At 34.4% G+C, this 19,399-nt stretch overlaps 1 protein-coding gene across 1 annotated transcript; it reads right to left on the reverse strand.

Moving 5' to 3' along the window:
- Positions 1 to 13,490: 13,490 nt before the first annotated feature.
- On the reverse strand, positions 13,491 to 19,195 carry LOC141812139 (zinc finger CCCH domain-containing protein 18-like). The gene is made up of 8 exons (XM_074700177.1): positions 19,171 to 19,195; positions 17,890 to 18,802; positions 17,652 to 17,819; positions 17,392 to 17,571; positions 17,218 to 17,294; positions 16,951 to 17,106; positions 16,762 to 16,864; positions 13,491 to 13,572 (listed from the first exon to the last, which is right to left on the reverse strand). Exons 1-8 carry the CDS (start codon positions 19,193 to 19,195, stop codon positions 13,491 to 13,493), a joined length of 1,704 nt encoding a protein of 567 aa, XP_074556278.1.
- Between the last annotated feature and the right edge of the window lie 204 nt (positions 19,196 to 19,399).

Genomic DNA, 19,399 nt, shown 5'->3' on the forward strand with positions numbered 1-19,399 from the left:
AAATTTTATCAAACCTACCTTCATATCTGAACTCAAAAATCTCTAAACCTGATTACTCGATTATTTAATTGGGTCTTAAAAAAAATCCGTTCATACCCTCTTTCAGTTAGATCAGATATCAAATTTATCATCAGATTCGAAAGAAATTATCATCCTTAATTGACAAAACAAATTAATCCAATAAAACTTATCCGAAGAAATTTTAAATTATTTTAATTTAAAGATAATCCATGAATTTTTTTAAAAAAACTTAATTAATTAGTTCATGTTGGGTTTAGTTGGGTATGATTGAAGGTTGTTTAGAGTCACGTAGAGAGGATGCACTTTGTTCGATTAAGGTGCACGGAGCTTCAATTGAGTTCGTCCGCTATTGAGATTGGTTAGTTTACCTTAGTCTTCGGAATATAGTTGAGTTGGTTATAATGAAACAGACTTATTGAAGTGGACAAGGATCAAATCTCGACGAAATCGAGACAATACCTTCCCCCGGTGTGACCAACTGCAACTTCTCGATTTACCTCCTCACAGATGATTATGAGGCCGATCGTATGGGATCGCTGGGTGACAGATTCCATCTTTTTGTTGAAGTGGTTAGTTTAGCTTAAGGTCTCTTTGTTGATATTTAGCTCGTCTAATGTTGTTGGAAATCATGGAAGAAAAAAAACTCATGACGTCCACCCTCTAACTACTTTGACGATCAATTATAAACTGATTTCCGTAATTTACCTCCTTTCATATAAGTTGAGAATAGCCAGTAAAAGTAAAAGACGTCTGAAATGAACGTAATTACCCCTTGCCACAGTAAAAATTATGGAGGAAAAGTAGCTAATTTTATTTTATATTTTAATAATTTTGATCAAAACTATTATAATAATCTTGCATATGAAAATTAAAATAAAATATTTTTTAATAGAGATGTATAATAATAAAAAAATAAAGAGTGCCCTTCTCAATTTTTACCTTTAAAATTATGCATGAGATTGATAACCAACTAAAGCCGACCTCTATCAAATTATAATTATAAAGTCTCGACCAACCAAATAATTTATTAAATTAATTAAGTCTAATGTCACACTTGACGTCATCATCTTGTGCTAATTTATTTGTTATTTTTTTATTTTTGTATTTTTGTTATAAAGGTGTCGTCACAACTCACAATAAAACCCAATTAGCTATTTGATTAAAATATATAAACACCTAAGTTTGGAAAATTAAAATATTACTACTCTATTGAGTCCAAACAAGAAGAAAAAGACAATGATAACTTTTAAGAAGAAAAAAAAAATAGAAATTTGAGGAGATATGTGAAAAGCTAAAAAGTGAAAATTTCTCCTTTCATTCTTACTTCTAATCTCTTTAATATGCCCCATAGGCACAAGATTGATGAAGAGAATTGGGAAGATCCCTAGGGGCATAGTTAAATATAGTTAAATACAAATTAAAGTAGTTCTCACATAATGATCATGAAATCGATAAAATGTATCGAACCAAATTAATTAAAATCGAATTTCACCAAATGTTTTTGAAGTTAAGGGGAAGACTAACTTTGATATTACATTAAAATTTACAAACGAAGATAAAAATCGATTAATTTGAACCTACTAAATAAAAAATCTCATAAATATTTTAAGAACTCTTATTTTTTTCATGCATTTAAAATGATATCCCACAAGTAATGTCATAACTACTTTAAGCAAGAAGAGAATTACAAGAATCGAAAGAGAATTGGGAGATTAATTTCATAGTTATTCTTAAAGTAATGTTTTTCAATTTTATAGTCTAAACTTAAAACTTAAAGTAGTTATCAAAAAATTTTCACACCATTTATCTCTAATAAATTTAAAAGTGTCTAATAATTTTATCATTTAGTAAAGAGGGTGCAAGTAAAAAAGATATATTATATATATTTTTCTTTTGAATTTTCTAAGACAAATTTCAAAATTGGGGACAAAAGAAGACCCATGCCATGTTCTTCCATAAAGAGGAAGGAGATGTAGTGATGCACCAAACCAAGACATTTGTAGCCTCCCAATTGCTCACCACAACACCTAACCACATGAAGCATCACCAAGAGATGTGTGGGTGGTCCAAATGGAAGGCCATGGATGAAGTTGTTTGATTTCGATTTCAATTATAAACTAGACAAAAATTCTCATGTAGCTCGGACTTTTATTCAAGTATTTCCCCCTTTCAAGCGGTCTAGTGAATTCTTAAATAGGTTATCTCAACACTTGTGTCGACTAACTTACCAACTTGGTGGTTGAGAAACTCAATATTATTTAAAAATTAGGGTGCTCCAAGGATTAATATCTAACTTAGTCGAGGCATCCTTCAAACATAATAAAAATGTAAACCAACATATCAAATTGTCAATGCACCCTTCAAATGTTGAAATCCTAAGTTTGTCTTAGCCTTTTTTTGATCCTTTGAAATTCAAAGATATGTCCAAGAAATGATGCTCTCAAATGGTCTTGTTTGGTTATATTATTTTGACGTGTTTGACAAAGTATACTTAAGTTAAATTTGACTTGTATTTTTAATATGTGCATCAAGTATATAAAAATTTAAAATATTATTATTATTATTTTTTAATTCAAATATACGGATCCAGTTAATTTTCTTTTTTTTAAAAAAAATAATAATAAATTTTCTATTCAACTTTCTCTTTTGAAACATTGCTCCTAGTCAACCTGCAAGTGCCAAAGTCAAAGAGTGACAACGGCAACACTTTGGTCAACTTACGCAATGTGAATGAAAATCAAAATTCCACGTCTACTCGAGACTGACCATAGAAAAGTAGACGGTGTTTTCAAAGTTTTGACCTCTTTCCTGTCATAATAACAACAATAAAAAATAAAATCATCTTTCAAAGTTTCGAATCTCAACGAATCTGAGATAAGACTCTCTTCTATCACAATGAACTGTAGCTTCTGGATTTACCTCCACGTAGATGATCATAAAATCGACCGTATGAAACATCTGAAATAGTAAATTCTACTTTTTTACAAAAGAGATATCTCTAAACAACTTATCTCCTAAAAGAATTATAAGATAAACTTATTGAACTGACTACAAAAAGGTATAAAATAGAATTTCTTAACAAATTAAGAGTAGAATTTTCAAATAAAAGATAGAGAGTCAGTCACATAGATGCATGGCTAATTTAAAAAAATCATCAATCAGACTATACACAATTAGAGACCAAATAAAAAACCAAGACTTGATCAAATATGTTTTAAAAGTTTTTTCCCATGCTCCTCGTGTAGTGTATGGGGATTTATTGTTTATTTGATGATTTTTTTTTCTATAATATAGAGTTTCATTAACAATCTTACCAAGAGCCACAAAAGGAAAGTAAAAGTCACATGGCAAAAGTGTAGTGGCAAAGTGTTTTTTTAATTTCTCAGATATTTAAGGATCGAGTCTCAACTACGATAAATTAACGGATGAATTTTTCTTAACGAGTCGTTGACCTAAGAACGTTGATTTGATGAATTGCTTGCTACGAATACCTCATTCTCCGAGATGACATACCTTATAAAAAAATAAAGATAAAAAATTTAAAAATCACTAATTATTAAATCACTCTTCTTACTTTTAAAAGGTTAAAAAGATGTCCTTCATATTTTTCATATTGAAAATATATATAAGTGGACATTTCTAAACATTCCAAGTGGGTAGATTATTGCTAAATTACCCCAAACTTGGAATGGTCATAGAAAGAAACTTTTGCATAACAGAGATAATTTAACCATAGAGGACTTGCAAAAATATTTGAGGATTGAAGCAGAGACTATGTTTCACAATCCCAAGAACAATAGCAATGAATCCTTTAAAGTTAATGTTGCTAAAGCAAGCAAGTTTAAAAAGAACTTCAAGGTCAATAATGACAGAAAGTTCAAGAAGTCTAAAAATGATCAAAAAAAGTTTCTTGGTGAATATTTCAATTGTAGCAAGAAAGGTCATCGCAAAAATGACTATAGATACAAGAAAGAAATCAATATTAATAATGTCAATGTTGTTGAAAAATAATATGAAGAAATCAGTGCAATGATCTCAGAAATAAAAATTGACATGATAATTGAAACCAACATGACTGCAACAAAGTCCAATAATTGGTAGCTTAATTCTGGTGCTACCATTCATGTTTGCAATGACAAAAAATTATTCTCCTCATATCAAATTGAAAAGTAACAATAAACTGTTCTCATGGGGAATTCTAATGCAACGGTGGTTGTCGGAAAAGGAATGGTGCATATTGAATTTTCCTCCAGGAAGAAAATGACTTTGAGAAATGTTTATCATGTTCCTAACATTAGAAAAAAAATCTTATATCTACTAGTCAGATGTGTAAGAATGAGCTTAACAATGTACTTGAGGGTAATACATGTATTATATCAAAGAATGGGTCTTTCGTAGGAAAAGGTTATTTATGCGAAGGCATGTATAAGCTAAGTGTTAATGATAATAAAGCTATGAATTCTGTTAAAATATATGTGATGCAGGAGCATCCAAAGATTTTTTATTATTAATTTTGATAATTTTTATTTTTAGTAATTTTTGAAGTTTTTGGTATTTAGAGTAGTTTTGAAAAGTTTTATTTTTTTTATTTTTAGATTTTTAAAATCTGTTTAGGATTTTTAGGAATTGAGTCGGTTAAGAAAAATTTTTTTTATTAGGAATCTTTCTTTTCGAGTTTGTTAAGAAATTTTTCTTTTTATTAGGAATCTTTCTTTTCGAATTTGTTAAGAAATTTTTTTTTTTAAGAATCTTTCTTAGAGTTTGAGTCTATATAAACATGTTATGAGTTGATGTTTAGGAGAAGAAGTTTTGGTTTAATAATAATTTCGGCAATGCCGTTTATTTCCCTATCTCCTGTTATTCTTCCGAATTAATAGGTTTTAGAAGATTATTTCCAGCGTTCGAAGTCGAATTTACGGATTCAATATTACCCCCGGGATAATCGCTATCCCGTCCGGCGTCAGTTGGTATCAGAGCTCTCAAGATCCGATGGATCGTCGTCAAGGTTGTTATCGTGGTCGTGACAGGCAGGTTCCGGCAGAGGAAGTCTCACACCGTGATCGTAACACCGAAGACGAGATTCTTGATGCACAGAGACAAGTTACGGAGTTGTTCCAGCGTCTAGCAATGCAAGATCTTGAAGATCGTGAGGTTCGTGATCATGGTCGTGAAAGGCAGGTTCTGGCTGAGGAAGCCTCACATTGTGATCGTAGCACCCAAGACAAGATACTTGAAGATCAACAGAGACAAGTCATGGAATTATTCCAGCGTCTAACGGCGCAAGACCTTGAAGATCGTGAGGTACGTGGTCAAGATCGTGATAGGAAAGTTCCGGATGAGGAAGTCTCACACTGTGATCATAGTGCCTGAAATCTTAAAGATCGTAAGTTCTTTTCTTTTTACTTGGATACAATTTTTCTTGAGAAAGATATGGATGACAAGATCGAATAGTCGGTGATCCAATTTATGATGAAGATGAGACCGAGTTCCAACATCTAACGGTGCAAGATCTTGAAGATCGTGAGGTACGTGTTCAAGATTGTGATAGGCAGATTTTAGATAAGGAAGCCTCACACTGTGATCGTAGTGTCCGAAATCTTAAAAGTCGTAAGTTCTTTTCTTTTTACTTGGATACAATTTTTCTTAAGAAAGATATGAACGACAAGATCGAAATAGTCGGTGATCCAATTTATGATGAAGATGAGACCGAGTCAATTAGCGAGCCAGTGTATGACGAAGTATTTTATGGTGATGATTGTGAGATTCTAGATGATAGATTATCTGAGGATGCAGTTTATGTTCGATCAGAAGTACAACAACCACCTAGAGATTTGACTGAGTTAATATCAGAGGATCTTCCTCCTATTCCACCACTTACGCGACGACTTTTGATTCATCAGCACTTAAAGATTTTTTATTTTGAAGACACTATCCTAAACTCGAGGATGAGTTCTTTTCAACCTGGACCGTCTGATGCAGGAGCATCTAGCAACATGATTAGTTTATGTATTCCGATACAATTATATTCTCCTTTGAGCTGTGATAAGAAGAAATCGAGGCTATCAACCACTATTTTGGGCTTTGAAGAAGGACGATTGAGGCTACCAACAAGGAAGATGATCAACCCGTGGCCTCCTGATGTCATATTTGTTAGCGAATCGACGAGAATTTCTAAAGCCCAGCAACTACTAATGAATTTTATTGATTTGGTGCAAGACGATCTTCTTCCTGGGCGACCACCTGACACTACTCTAAACTCGAGGATGAGTTTCTTTCAACCTGGGGCGACTGATGCAGGAGCATCCAAAGATTTTTATTATTAATTTTGATAATTTTTATTTTTAGTAATTTTTAGAGTTTTTGGTATTTAGAGTAGTTTTGAAAAGTTTTATTTTTTTTATTTTTAGATTTTTAAAATCTGTTTAGGATTTTTAGGAATTGAGTCGGTTAAGAAATTTTTCTTTTTATTAGGAATCTTTTTTTTAGAGTTTGTTAAGAAAGTTTTCTTTTTATTAGGAATCTTTCTTTTCGAATTTGTTAAGAAATTTTTCTTTTTTTTAAGAATCTTTCTTAGAGTTTGAGTCTATATAAACATGTTATGAGTTGATGTTTAGGAGAAGAAGTTTTGGTTTAATAATAATTTCGGCAATGCCATTTATTTCCCTATCTCCTGTTATTCTTCCGAATTAATAGGTTTTAGAAGATTGTTTCCAACGTTCGCAATCGAACTTACAGATTCAATATTGCCCCCGGGATAATCGCTATCCCGTCCGGCGTCAATATGTCTAAACATGGTTTGCTTAATTATAAAGATACAAAATATGATAAGTGTAAAAGTTGTATACAAGCAAAAATGACTAAGAAGTCATTTCCAAAAGCCGAACGAAACACACAAATATTAGATATCATTCATATTTATATTTCTGAGTATAATAGTGTTTTGACTAGAGGAGGAAAAAGATACTTTATCACTTTCATGATTGTTCTAGATATACCTATGTATATTTGATTAGAACAAAAAATGAAGCATTTTAAAGTTTAAATTTTTCAAGGCTGAAATTGAGAATCAAAAAGATAAAAAAAACCAAAATGGTTCAAAGTGATATAGGTGGTGAATATCTTTCAAATGAGTTTGATACCTTCTGTGAAGAGCATGAAATTATTCACCAAAAGTCAACACCGTTTACTCCTCAACAAATGGTTTGGCCCCAAGGAAAAATAGAATTTATATGGATATGATTAATTCAATGCTTCTTAATGCTAAATTGCCAAATAACTTGTGGGGAGAAACTTTACTTACTACCTATCATGTTCATAATAGAATTACTATAAAAACACATGTTTCTCCTTATGAAGTATGTAAAAGAAGAAAACCAAACTTGATATATTTAAGAGTATGGGGTTGTTTAGCCTTCTATAGAATACATGATCCTAAATCATCAAAGTTAGGCGCAAGGGGAATTAAAAGTGTATTTGTTGGTTATGCTGAAAATTCCAAAGCATATAAATTATTGAACCTAGATTCTAATGTAATTGTGGAATCAAGAGATGTAATTTATCAAAAATAAATTCAATTTTGATTCTATTAATAGTTTGGAATCTAGTAATAATCAACCATGTGAATCTACTCCTAGTGCCTTCACTCAAAACAAAAGAAAAGAGTCTATGACATCTTTTGAACCAAAGAGAAGTCAACATGAAAGGAATGAAAAGAAATTAGCACCAGAATTTATTTCATCTCAAGTTTTAACTTTTTGATTAAAGGAGATAGAAATGATATATTTAATAAATTACCTTTATTACTTAATATAGAGAAAGATCCAAACATATTTACGGAAGCGATGTGTCATCATGGGATGCCTCCTTTTGGAGAAAGACTATGAATGATGAAATGGATTCAATAATATCTAGCCAAACTTGAATTTTGGTTGACCTCCCTTTGGGATCTAAATCGATAAGCAATACATGGGTGTTTAGAAAAAAAGTACAATTGTGATGGATCTATACAAACTTTCAAGGCTAGTTTGGTAGCAAAAGATTTTAAACAAATACGTGGTATAGATTATTTCGATACATATTTTCTAGTAGCTAGATTAACATCCATAAGAGTGTTATTTGCTATTGCTTCAATTTATAAATTGCATGTCTATCAAATGGATATAAAGATAACTTTTCTAAATGGTGATTTAAATGAAGAAATTTATATAGAACAACTTGAAGGGTTTGTATTACTTAAAAATGAAGAAAGTTTACAAGATAGTTAAATCGCTTTATCAATTAAAACAAGTTCCTAAACAATGACATGAGAAGTTTAATAATGTTATTTTATCTCATGATTTTAAACATAATAATGCTGATAAATACATATATTCAAAATTCACAAATGATTTTAGAGTTATTTTATGCTTATATGTTGATGACTTACTTATATGTTCACAAAGTATCTAATTTCACAATTTAAGATGAAAAATCTTAGTGAGGTAGATACTATCTTAAGTATAAAAGTCATGAAAAATAATGGGGGTTACTCATTGTATCAATCTCATTATATTGAAGAAGATGCTTCTTAAATTCAATTATTTGAAATTTAAAGAAGCTAATACACCATATGATACTTAGTATTAAATTACTAAAAAAATTTGGTAGGGTAGTAGCACAACTAGAATATGATAGTGTGATTGGTAGCCTTATGTATGCTACACAGTGCACAAGGTCGGACATGTTGGATTTAATTTCTTAAAAGTGGGCTTAATTATAATTTGTATATGCGGATACGAACCGAACCCATTCAAGTGATCAAATTAAAGTTTATTGGGTTTCGGATTATTGGATGTGGATTAAAATATGTAGAATCCGTTAGTCCATTCCGGTATTATTGGATATGGATTAAATTTATTAATCCGTTCTAGGATTATTGGATAGGGATTAAATATATAGAATAAGTCAATCTGTTCCGTTATTATCTATGAGCTGATAACGGATTGGATACCTATATAAAGGTTTGGTCCCCGAGGGTTTAGGGTATTAAGTGACATCGCCTTCGTTTCCCATTGACGAAGGTTTTACGGCGCCATCACCCTAATTCCCTTGGAAGACCTCCCTTTCGCTTCCGCTTTATTTTCTTCCACAGGGATCAAGTAGTTGGCGTTGCAGGAAAAGGACAATGACTCTCCAAACAGGTTCCTTGTCATTATTTTATGTTTTTATATGTTAAACCATGTTATTCGTAGAAACTAGATCCTTGTTCTTGTATTTTCAATTACCTAAGTTCTAATTCAGTTTATAGAACTTATGCGGCTTATGAATTACAAGATCTATCAATTGGACATAGCATTTGTAGTTGCAAAATGTCAAAATTCACAAGTAACCCAAGTGTTGAACATTAGAATGCAATTGTTAGTTAGAGTTTGGTTATCTTAAAAGATTCATACAATCTAGGGTTTGTCTTATAATAATTTTTTGCAGATACTAAAAGGATCCTCAGATGCTAGTTGGATAACTAATATCCATGAAAATAAATTCACAACTGGTGGATTTTTATAATTATTGGAGGTGTATGTTTCTTGGGCTTCTAAGAAACAAACATGCATAACTCACTCGACTATGGAAAGTGAGTTTATATCACTTGCTGCTACAGATAAAAAAGCAGAATGGCTGAAAAATCTGTTATATGATATTGAGTTGTGGCCATGACCGATACTATCTATTTCTTTATATTGCGATAGTGAAACTATATTGTCTAGAGGTTACAACAAAGTATATAATAGTTGTCAATGTGGTCTATGTTAGGACCAATAAGAACCTAGCAAATTCTTTAACAAAGTGTCTTTCAAGAGATTTAATCAAGGAAACATCTAGAAGAATGAGACTGAAACTTTTTGAAATAATCATCGATGATGGTAACCCAACTATGTAGTAGTATTCCATATTTAAAAGGGTAAGAACAAGTCATTGTTATGTGATTGGTTTGGCACCAAAATACTTTATTAGTCCCTTCTAGGATGTTCAATGTGAATAACTATGTGATTGAAATTGAGTGCATTGTAGGATCGTGTAAAGAGTTAGAGGGAGGGTGAATAGCGCTTTAGCATTTTTCACACAATTTTTAAAGTTCGTTCGATTGTGTAAATCACGAGTGCGATAACGGAAGACTTAAATGAAATAAAGAACAGTAAAAGAAAAGGAGACGCAAGCTTTTTTACTTGGTTCACAGCCGAAGGCTGCTACTCTAAGGCCCACGGTCTTTGACTGTTTTCGACGGACAATCCACTAGTAAACTTGTTCCCTTACGAAAACAAGTTGAACGATTACAAAGATATCTCGATAAAGCCAATATATTTATCGAATGTATAAATTAAACAAAGGAACTTTTTACCCAAATGTCGAAAGTCCTTGATCATCGATTCAGTGTGATTCCGATGTTACGGTGGCGTTACGGTAGCTTCTAGTTGCTAAGGGTGTCGTCGTCTCGACAGGGTTTGCACGTGGAAGATTTAGAAAATTCGTGTTCCGAGCCTCTGGTCGAGGTTGCTTATATAATGTGCTCAGGTCGACTCTAGCCAATCTCAGGTCGACCCCACCTAGGCAGCGATCCTATTTCTCCCCGTTGACTCCGCCTTTAGGTCGACTCGAGTCCCTACTCAGGTCGACTCGAAGCTGACGTGGAGATTGCCGATAACCTTTGTCTTCCGCTGGGCTATCCGGTGCTCAGGTTGACTGGATTACCTATTCAGGTCGACTCCAATCCGACATGGAGGATTTTTGATATACTTTGACTTCCGCTGAGGTTATCTAGGCTCAAGTCGACTTGACTGTCACTCAAGTCGACTCCAACATCTGAACCTTGGATAACTTAGCCCGGAGTCTAAGTACTTTACCTCTCCAACCTACATTAAAAGTTAGCTCCAAAAACATGTAAAATACAGGTGTAGAGTCAGTTTCTAGAACTATCTCTTGGTCATAACTTTAGGTCTCTACTGAGACCTTGAGTTAGAACGACGCCTAATATTCCTCTCAAGAACACGTCCTGATCCACTCCTCTCAAGAGAGTATACCTGATGCCAACCAAGTCCTCCAGACTTATTAGACTTTTGCTCGGTTTGTCCTTGGCCCTTAGAGTTTGTTGTTGCGACTCGGTCCTTCAGACCGTCCAGACTTCACCATGTCCTCTAGTCTCCTGACCATGCTCGGCTGGATTTGACCATGCTTCCCGATCCTCCTGACACTGCATGGGCTTGCACTTGGTGCTCTTGACTCTGTCAAGACTTCCGCTTGATCCTCCAAATCAGGACTTGCCCTTGCCTAACCTCCAGCTAAGACTTTGTCCTTTGCTTAGCCTCAACTAGGACTTTGTTTAAACCTGTGCTCCCTGCACACTTAGATTAACAACATTAGTCCAACACACTTAACTTGAACCTAGTGTCATTATCAAAACTAAGATTCGATCATCTGGTGCTTCCCGCACCAACATACATACTCTTAATAAAGTTCAAGTCTTAACATAGCTAGAGACAATTTGAAACTTCACCTATTGAACATGAGAAATAGTGTCGTTTCTAATAAAACTATGGTTTAGTCTTAAAAATGTTCATGAATCTAACATCGAGCACAAAGCTATAATAGTGCTAAATAATTTGAACATATTTTGAAATTTAAGATAATTCATATGTGATATATTTTCGATATTTGCTTGTAGATGAAGTTCAATGTCAAGGCACACTATCATCTTGCAAATGCTTTAAAGTATTTCACCAACTGAATGTTAAAATCGAAAGATATCTTCTTGTATGTGTGAATCTATTATAATCAATCCGAAAGAAATATTACAATCTAGTAGAGGATTATAAGAGATTGTAACATATGTGAGTTGAATTAATGTATCTCTCTATTACACTATTTCATTTGAATTGTTGTACTCATGTGTCTGTTGACTGAAAAGGTATAATAGTTGCATCATTTGATGAAAAGACAACAATCTCTTTATAAATATTTAGACTTTTAAGATTTTAAATGTGTTTTTGACAATTCAATATTTTTATTAGATATTAAATTAGAAAAATTATTATATTTTAAGATAATTTGTCGATAAAATTTATTAGTAAATTATGAATACTAAGGATAAATAAAATAAAGTTCGATACACTTAGCATTTCGATACGTTCAGTCCTTCACGCAGTTGGGTTGGGCGTTGCGTCGATCCTCGCCTACGTGGCATTCTTCTCCATCAGGAAGGGGCCCATCACGTGGGTGTACGGGGCAAAGATTCTGCCACTGCGACTGCAGGCAAAGGGGGCGACCATCGTTGCGGCGGTCAACCGGGTGACCAGCAGCATCATCACCATGACCCTTCATATCACTGTACAAGGCCATCACCATCGGCGAAAGTTTCTTCTTATACGGCAGCGGTCGCGTGGGTGTTCTTCTTCACCTGCCTATCGAAAACGAGAGGGAGAATTCTGGAGGACATTAAGGACTTATTTCCGACAGATAAAGACAAATAGATGATGCCCACAGATGGGGTAGAGATGTCGGCGGCGAACTCTACTAGAGCAAATGCTACAGCCGAATGCAAGAAGACCACTACTATTAAAATATCACTAAAAATATATATTAATTAAAAAAATTAGTTCTTCTGAGTGTGTAATATTTTGAGGAGGTGATCGAGTCGATGAGTGAGACTGTCTTGTACATGTTCTAATAACACACTCAAAAGACAGAAAATCCAACCTTCACATTGTGTTTCTCTTCTCTCAACAGCGATCTACTGATATCACAGGCTTATGGTCTTCTGTGACTAGTTAAATCCATCATATCTCGAGTTAATCCGAATAAATGATGTAACGTTTGAATTCCGTTCAGATTTTATTTAACTTGGAAGCTGAAACATTTCTAATGCAAATGGAAATGCAAGTAAATATAGATTTGTTACACCATTCAAAACAGAACCAAAGAATGTCATAACACAAGCAAAGATTTCTTGACTCACTAACTTTAAAATTTGAAGTAGCATTGACTATATATTTACATTCAAGTGCTTCAGCAATAATTCCAAGACAGATGAGCATAAATTTGTATACATATGCTACTACGAATGTTAAATTGTCTGGTCTTTTCTTTGATAAACAGTCATCTGCCCATTGTTTGTGACAAGCTTAATAACAAGGGACATTAGTGATTACTGAGGTATATCAGCTACTTACCACCTAAAACTGTAAGTTATAGAACATTTATTTCTATTCTCTGGTAGTTGTCGTCCTTCTATGATAAGTTAGTTTCCTCTTCTAACAACATTTTTCTTCAATATCTACAAAGACAAGTTTATTGCGTTCTTCTGGTTGGTATCATCCTATCCTTTTCACAGTAAAATATGGAGAAGCATTTATTTGTCCATTCATGAATATAGAGATTATTAAGAGTCGGAGTCAACTGATGTAAAATGGAATTGAAAGCTCCGTTGATTTCTTTGTTGTTCAGTCTGGATATACGAGTGGAGAAGTCCTGCTTGCTATAGATGGAGTTGCAAATGGGCTATCAGGGAGTTCAATGTTGTCGCTGCATAGAACACAGAAGAATTTAAGTTATGTGAATAACAAAAGCAAATATGCCAAGTTAAATAAATGACCTTATACAATTAACAATGAGAAATTTAGAATAAACTATGATTGCTGGCAAAGTTTCAAGTTTTAATGTGGTCTTCTGATTTCAGTGATGAAAAACTTAGTGAATAGTTTTCAAAGCTTTATAGCATGTAAGCAATCAAAATATATAATAATAAGTAATTCAATGTTATACTGTCAACGAATGTTTTCTGCACAGTTAACTAAATATAAGACTTGGATGACTGGTTATTTCTGATGTAAAATTAGTTATAGGGATCAGAAAAAAAGTATCTGCAAGATATTTCACAAGCTCTGCATTAAGAATATGACATTTTTAACTCAAACCAACCGTTATATCACATCAAAAAAATCTGAGCTAAGCTGGGTGATTTCTAAGCTGCAAGTTTTTGCTGGCAGTTGTTGGTCTATCTATGTGGCCTTCAAATAAATTTTAGCAAATCTCCCCTTTCTTACATTGGACATAATGCAGACTTGGGTGTTGCATTGGCACAGACCTTCAATTGCTTCTATGCTAGACTTCCTATCAATTAATTGGGTTGCCAGCTTAAGAAGGCCAACTAGAGTGTTGGAACACACTAGTAGCACAAGTGTAAGAGGCTAGAATGATCTTAATTAAGAGTTCTCTTACTTGGGTGTTGCATTGGACATAATGCAGACTTGGGTGTTGCATTGGCACAGACCTTCGATTGCTTCTATGCTAGACTTCCTATTAATTAATTGGGTTACCAGCTTAAGAAGGCCAACTAGAGTGTTGGAACACACTAGTAGCACAAGTGTAAGAGGCTAGAATGATCTTAATTAAGAGTTCTCTTACTTCATTGGTTCTTCATTCAGCTATGGTTTATATCATACCTTTTCGGGTCATCAAAGCAATAGACAAGGCTAGGAGAGGATATTTTTTGGCAGCATGGATCTGAATCTCCATCCAGAGCTAGATATTTGGTTTCTTGGGAGCAAATTTCTAAACTAAATCCTCATAGAACTATTTTGACTCTACTTGATCAGCTTGAACCACTTTGACTCAGCCACACATTGCAATTATGGTGACTATGGAACTTCGACTCCCTCACTGTATGAAAAGTAATTTTAGCAGCCACTTATTTGTCTAACTCTAGCTGGAGGATGTGTATGTTTGATCATAGGTGGTTTTTCCTACATAGAGCTTCATCCTGGTCTAGGACTTCTGTCATTTAAGTATCCTAGTTAAGTTGAGCAGGAACAACCTAGAACCCGGGTCAGGTGGAGGGATGGCCTGGTGTTGCAATATATTTCTTAGGGATATTTTATGGCTTATGTAAAAACAAGAAATTATACTTATCTGAGATCTCCAGTTGTCACAATCACTGGTAGGCTTTCAATTTTCCAGAGGAATCCATAGCTTGGACCTTTCGGAGCTGCAGCAAAGATGCTCTTTCTTGAGCAAGTTTCTGACCATTGTATCTGGTGGTGGAATTCAAATTGCCCCACCATGCAATCCTCTTGTGTATCAGCTCCCCTCTTCACTCTTAGTGTGGACTTCTTTAGCACCACTAAAGGCCAAGATTTTGGCATGGTTGATCCTTCGTGATAGAATCAATTGCAAAGAAAGGCTAATTAATAACAAGGTGCAGGTAGATAGCTCCCACTGTGTCAATTGTTCAAATGCAGTGTTGGAAGCCTCTTCTCACCCTTTTTTCATGTTTATGGGCTGGGAAATTATCAAACAAAAACTATCCATCCCACTGAATACTTTTTTTTCCCATCAATGTTTCACACAATTGGCCACAATCTACATCAAGATTTCTGTCCAAGTTGGGCAACCAACTATTGGATGTATCTCATCTGGAAAATCAGATGTGATAGGAACTTTAGAAATGAAAACTGGAATTCTAACTCCTTAATGATTGCATGGAGACATCTTGCACACTTGAAGCAGCAGAGGATCAATAAAGGAAGGGGCATTATTACTTTGACCGTTTTCATTAATTAGGCTCTTCAATATATAATCTTCTGTTGGCTTCAACGTATATTATTGAACTATCCTTGATGTTGGTGTTCGACAGCCGGGATTTTGTTGTGATCAGATCACCACTGTTTTAATCTAAGTCAGTATTTCTACTTCTAATGCAATCCTTATGCTGCACTTAGTGAGCTCTGATTGACTAATTGTTAGTGTTTCAAAAAATAAAACAAAATAAAATACATCTGATTACTTGATCCTCCATAAACCCCCTAAATCACCAAGAGCCTTCCACCACATTTTCATTGGAATTGAGTTTACTTTGTTTTGATTGTATTCAAACTATATTTTATCCCATCAAAACACTAGGGACTTTTCTAGGATGATGGATGTGTTAAATTGAGCTTCCTAGTGGCAATTTAGCCTTGAATTACTTTAAACCCCCCAAAGTGCTGAAGCCTCCAAGTTCATCAAGCTATCAATTTGTCAATTTGTAGTGGAAGGATTTCAAGTGCTTAAGATACCAAAAGGGGAAAGTTTCTAATTATGCAGCATTTTCTAACCTTAATTTTTTTTCATTCATTATGGTTTTGCCTGTACAGAGAAAATTAACCTAGTAATGTCAAGAAGAAAGTTTATATTTGTCTAGTACTTGGTTGGAAGCGCAAACAATTTACTTAGAAAGTGATACTATGACAAGGAACCTATAGGAAAATTTCCAATATGGTGAATGAATAATTACATAATGAATTAAGTTAAATCCTAAGTGGTGAATTTAATTACTAAGTAGAAGTTGGTTTTTGGTTTGTTGATTGTCAAAAAATCTCTAATCATTGTATCTTGTATTCTTACTTGTTTCAGTCTTTCATATGCTTTATTTTTCACTCATTAACTGAACATTGTATAAATTGATAGCCTCTGATTAGCTAGGTGTTTCCTTTTATCTGTATTGATTCAGTTATATAGTAAACCAATGACACCGAGAGAAGATGCATATAAGCCAATAGCAGCCTCTACTGAGTATAAATAAATAAAAATTTCAAATTCACAAGATAAGGATTTCATTTGTGTGAATATGAAGAATGCTAGAGATCAAAATATCAGATTAGACGATGGCAAGATCTTGTAGTTGAGATCAAATAAACCAATAATCATATCTTGTACTGATATAATCACTTTTACCTTTCTTGTTCACCTATATTTTTAGTTTTGCTTTCAACTGTGGCACCATCGTTCAGAAGATCAAGTGCACAGCTGAAATGATTTCGTAACAAGTGATTGGGACCTGAACAAGCATACGGCATTGCATACAAGAAGTTAGTTAATGGTACTAAAAATTGCCAACTGTGAATAAGATTAGCTCTTCCTTACCTTCAAAAGGTTTCAATTCAACTCTAGGAGTCAAATAATGCTGCTGAGTTACCGCCTCACGAGTCAAGTTCAATCCAGAGAGATGTGTTCTCTCTTGCTCCATCATCTGCTTTTCCTCAATCAGCAGCTGATATTGTAGTCTTGCACACTCAGATTCTTGTAACACAAATGAAGTTACATATTATTACATTGAAAAATATGTAAATTATATATTACAAACATCATTTTTCAAGTGCAATAAATTTTAAGCTTTGCAACCAAATTCACCTGAATGAGCATCACGATCCATTTCATGATAATTGGAAAGACAATGTATCATAGGCTTCAATTTTTCTGTGTAAGATCTGCCTCACATATAGGAAATTATTAGCACTTGGAAAAGATTCTACAGAAATAAACAATTAAAGAAATAAAATCTTCAATAGTAAAGAAGAAATTGACCTGTCCACGATTGTTGTCTTTTCCCTGTATGGTTTCACCAAAACTCTGGCATTACATATGTAATGGGGATTCCTCTTCATCAGAATCATGTTGACAGTCTCTGGATGGACAAAGCTAACAAACCCAAACATGCGTTTTTCTTGACAAGGAATCCTAACATCATGCACTTGGCCATATTGCCTGCAAAAAGGCAACAGATAAGATAAAAAGATAAAAGCAAGCAACCAATTCAAATGCTCAACTTCATTCTCTATAATTACTTGAAATAGTTGGAAACATCTTCTTCAGTGAATGTGCTTTCGGCCGGGAAAGTAAGATAAATCTGATGAGAACTAGACGATGTTGGAGATAGGTCATTTCTCTCATTCCTGCCATCTATATATTTTGGAGCATCCTCTGCCAGAATTACTGAGTGCTGTCCATGCGGCCTGCAATTCATACATAAACAGTGAATTTAGATAAAGAAGCTAAGTTCACAAGCCAATGCCCTTGAAGTACCTCTCAATGACCCTAATGCTCTTCTTCAAGTGGGACAGCAGCTTGGTCAAGTTGTAACCAGCCTTGCCATGACGCTGGCTCTCAGTGAGGTACCCCTCAGCCTGGAGGTTCTTTCCATATTTCTCAGAGTATAACATGGGCAATGAGGCAATTGAAACAGGCATTCCCTTCTTGGACCTCAAAAGCTCTGAAATCTCAAATTCCAGCTTCTCTAGAGATCTTGGTGTGAGTGTGTGGTCCTCAATGGGACATTCTTGCATATTGGTGCTATGTGCATGAGGAAACCCATCTGGGAAGGACTGGGCATGTGAGTACCTACAGTTCGTTCCATGCTTGCAGTAGCCCTTGTTGAAATAGTGGCATGCCTTAATAGGCAAATCAGATAAGCTGTGCAATCTCCTGTTAAACCTAGAATCCATTCCACCAGCCAATGCAGAATCCAGGCCATAGTAGTTGCTAATGTGCCTTGAAGCAGAACCATCCAGCAGCTCCACTGTTTGGGCTTGACTGTGGAGGGAGTACTTGTCTCCAACCAAATCAGAAAATGGGGAGAAATCAAAGCTGTGGGATGTGGCATTGTGTTCGTTCTGAGCAAACTGAGTACCCCAATGAGAAGTTGAGATGTGGTTGAGAGAGGAGTTGGATTGTGATCCAAAAGGAGGGTAAGAACCAATTCGGAATTCAGGCATGGATTTCTTGGGAAAAAGCAAGGTAAGCATGTTCTTTGCATCCTCTACTGTTGAAAGCAACAAGTGTTCAGAACCATATGCCAATTGGACCATTTCTAGGTCACTTGGTTCTTTCAAAAATATGCATCCCATGATCTTGAATACGTTGTCTGGTTCCAATTTTTGAACTTTTGCAAAGATGATCTTCGCCAACTCAAAGAAATCCAGGTCACAGTACCTGGCTTCTACACAAGTCCGAAAAAGAAATAGCGTAAGAGACAGGGAAAGAGCAATCTAAAACTTCAAATGGGTTTTAAAAGAACCAGTAACATAGGAATGGTGCAAAATAGTAAGTGCATTATCATGGATGTAAAATCTAACATTGCCTAGGGTTTAGTACCTTTGATAATAACCAACGTTTCCAACAAAATATTGTTTCCGAGTAAAATAATAATGGCGTCAGAAAGAAGAGATGGCAGAGAGATTCATCAGGGTTTTAAACAAACATCTCAGAAAGAACAATGCAGTCGACAAAGAAGAACAAAGAAACTCACAGGATTAAACTAACATTCCGTAAAACAAATGCCACAGTAAAAAAAAAAAAAAAAATTACCTCCTGCCTCCATGCCAATAACCATCGATGAAGAACAAAAACAAAAAGACTCTTCTCTCTCTGATACGATTCCTAGTTCTTGTCTTTTAACATCTACTATTCTGCTATTTTTATATGGAATACAGCTAGGTTTTCTCTTTATAACTCGCAGAAAATCACGCGGCTCGATTTAGGCTTACAAAATCGCACCATGTCGAACTCAATCTCTCTATTTATCAAACAAAAAAAA

The sequence above is a fragment of the Curcuma longa genome, chromosome 18, assembly GCF_044706935.1.
Source record: "Curcuma longa cultivar G26 ecotype Majalengka, Jawa Barat chromosome 18, ITB_CL_G26_1.1, whole genome shotgun sequence".
Lineage (NCBI taxonomy): Eukaryota > Viridiplantae > Streptophyta > Magnoliopsida > Zingiberales > Zingiberaceae > Curcuma > Curcuma longa.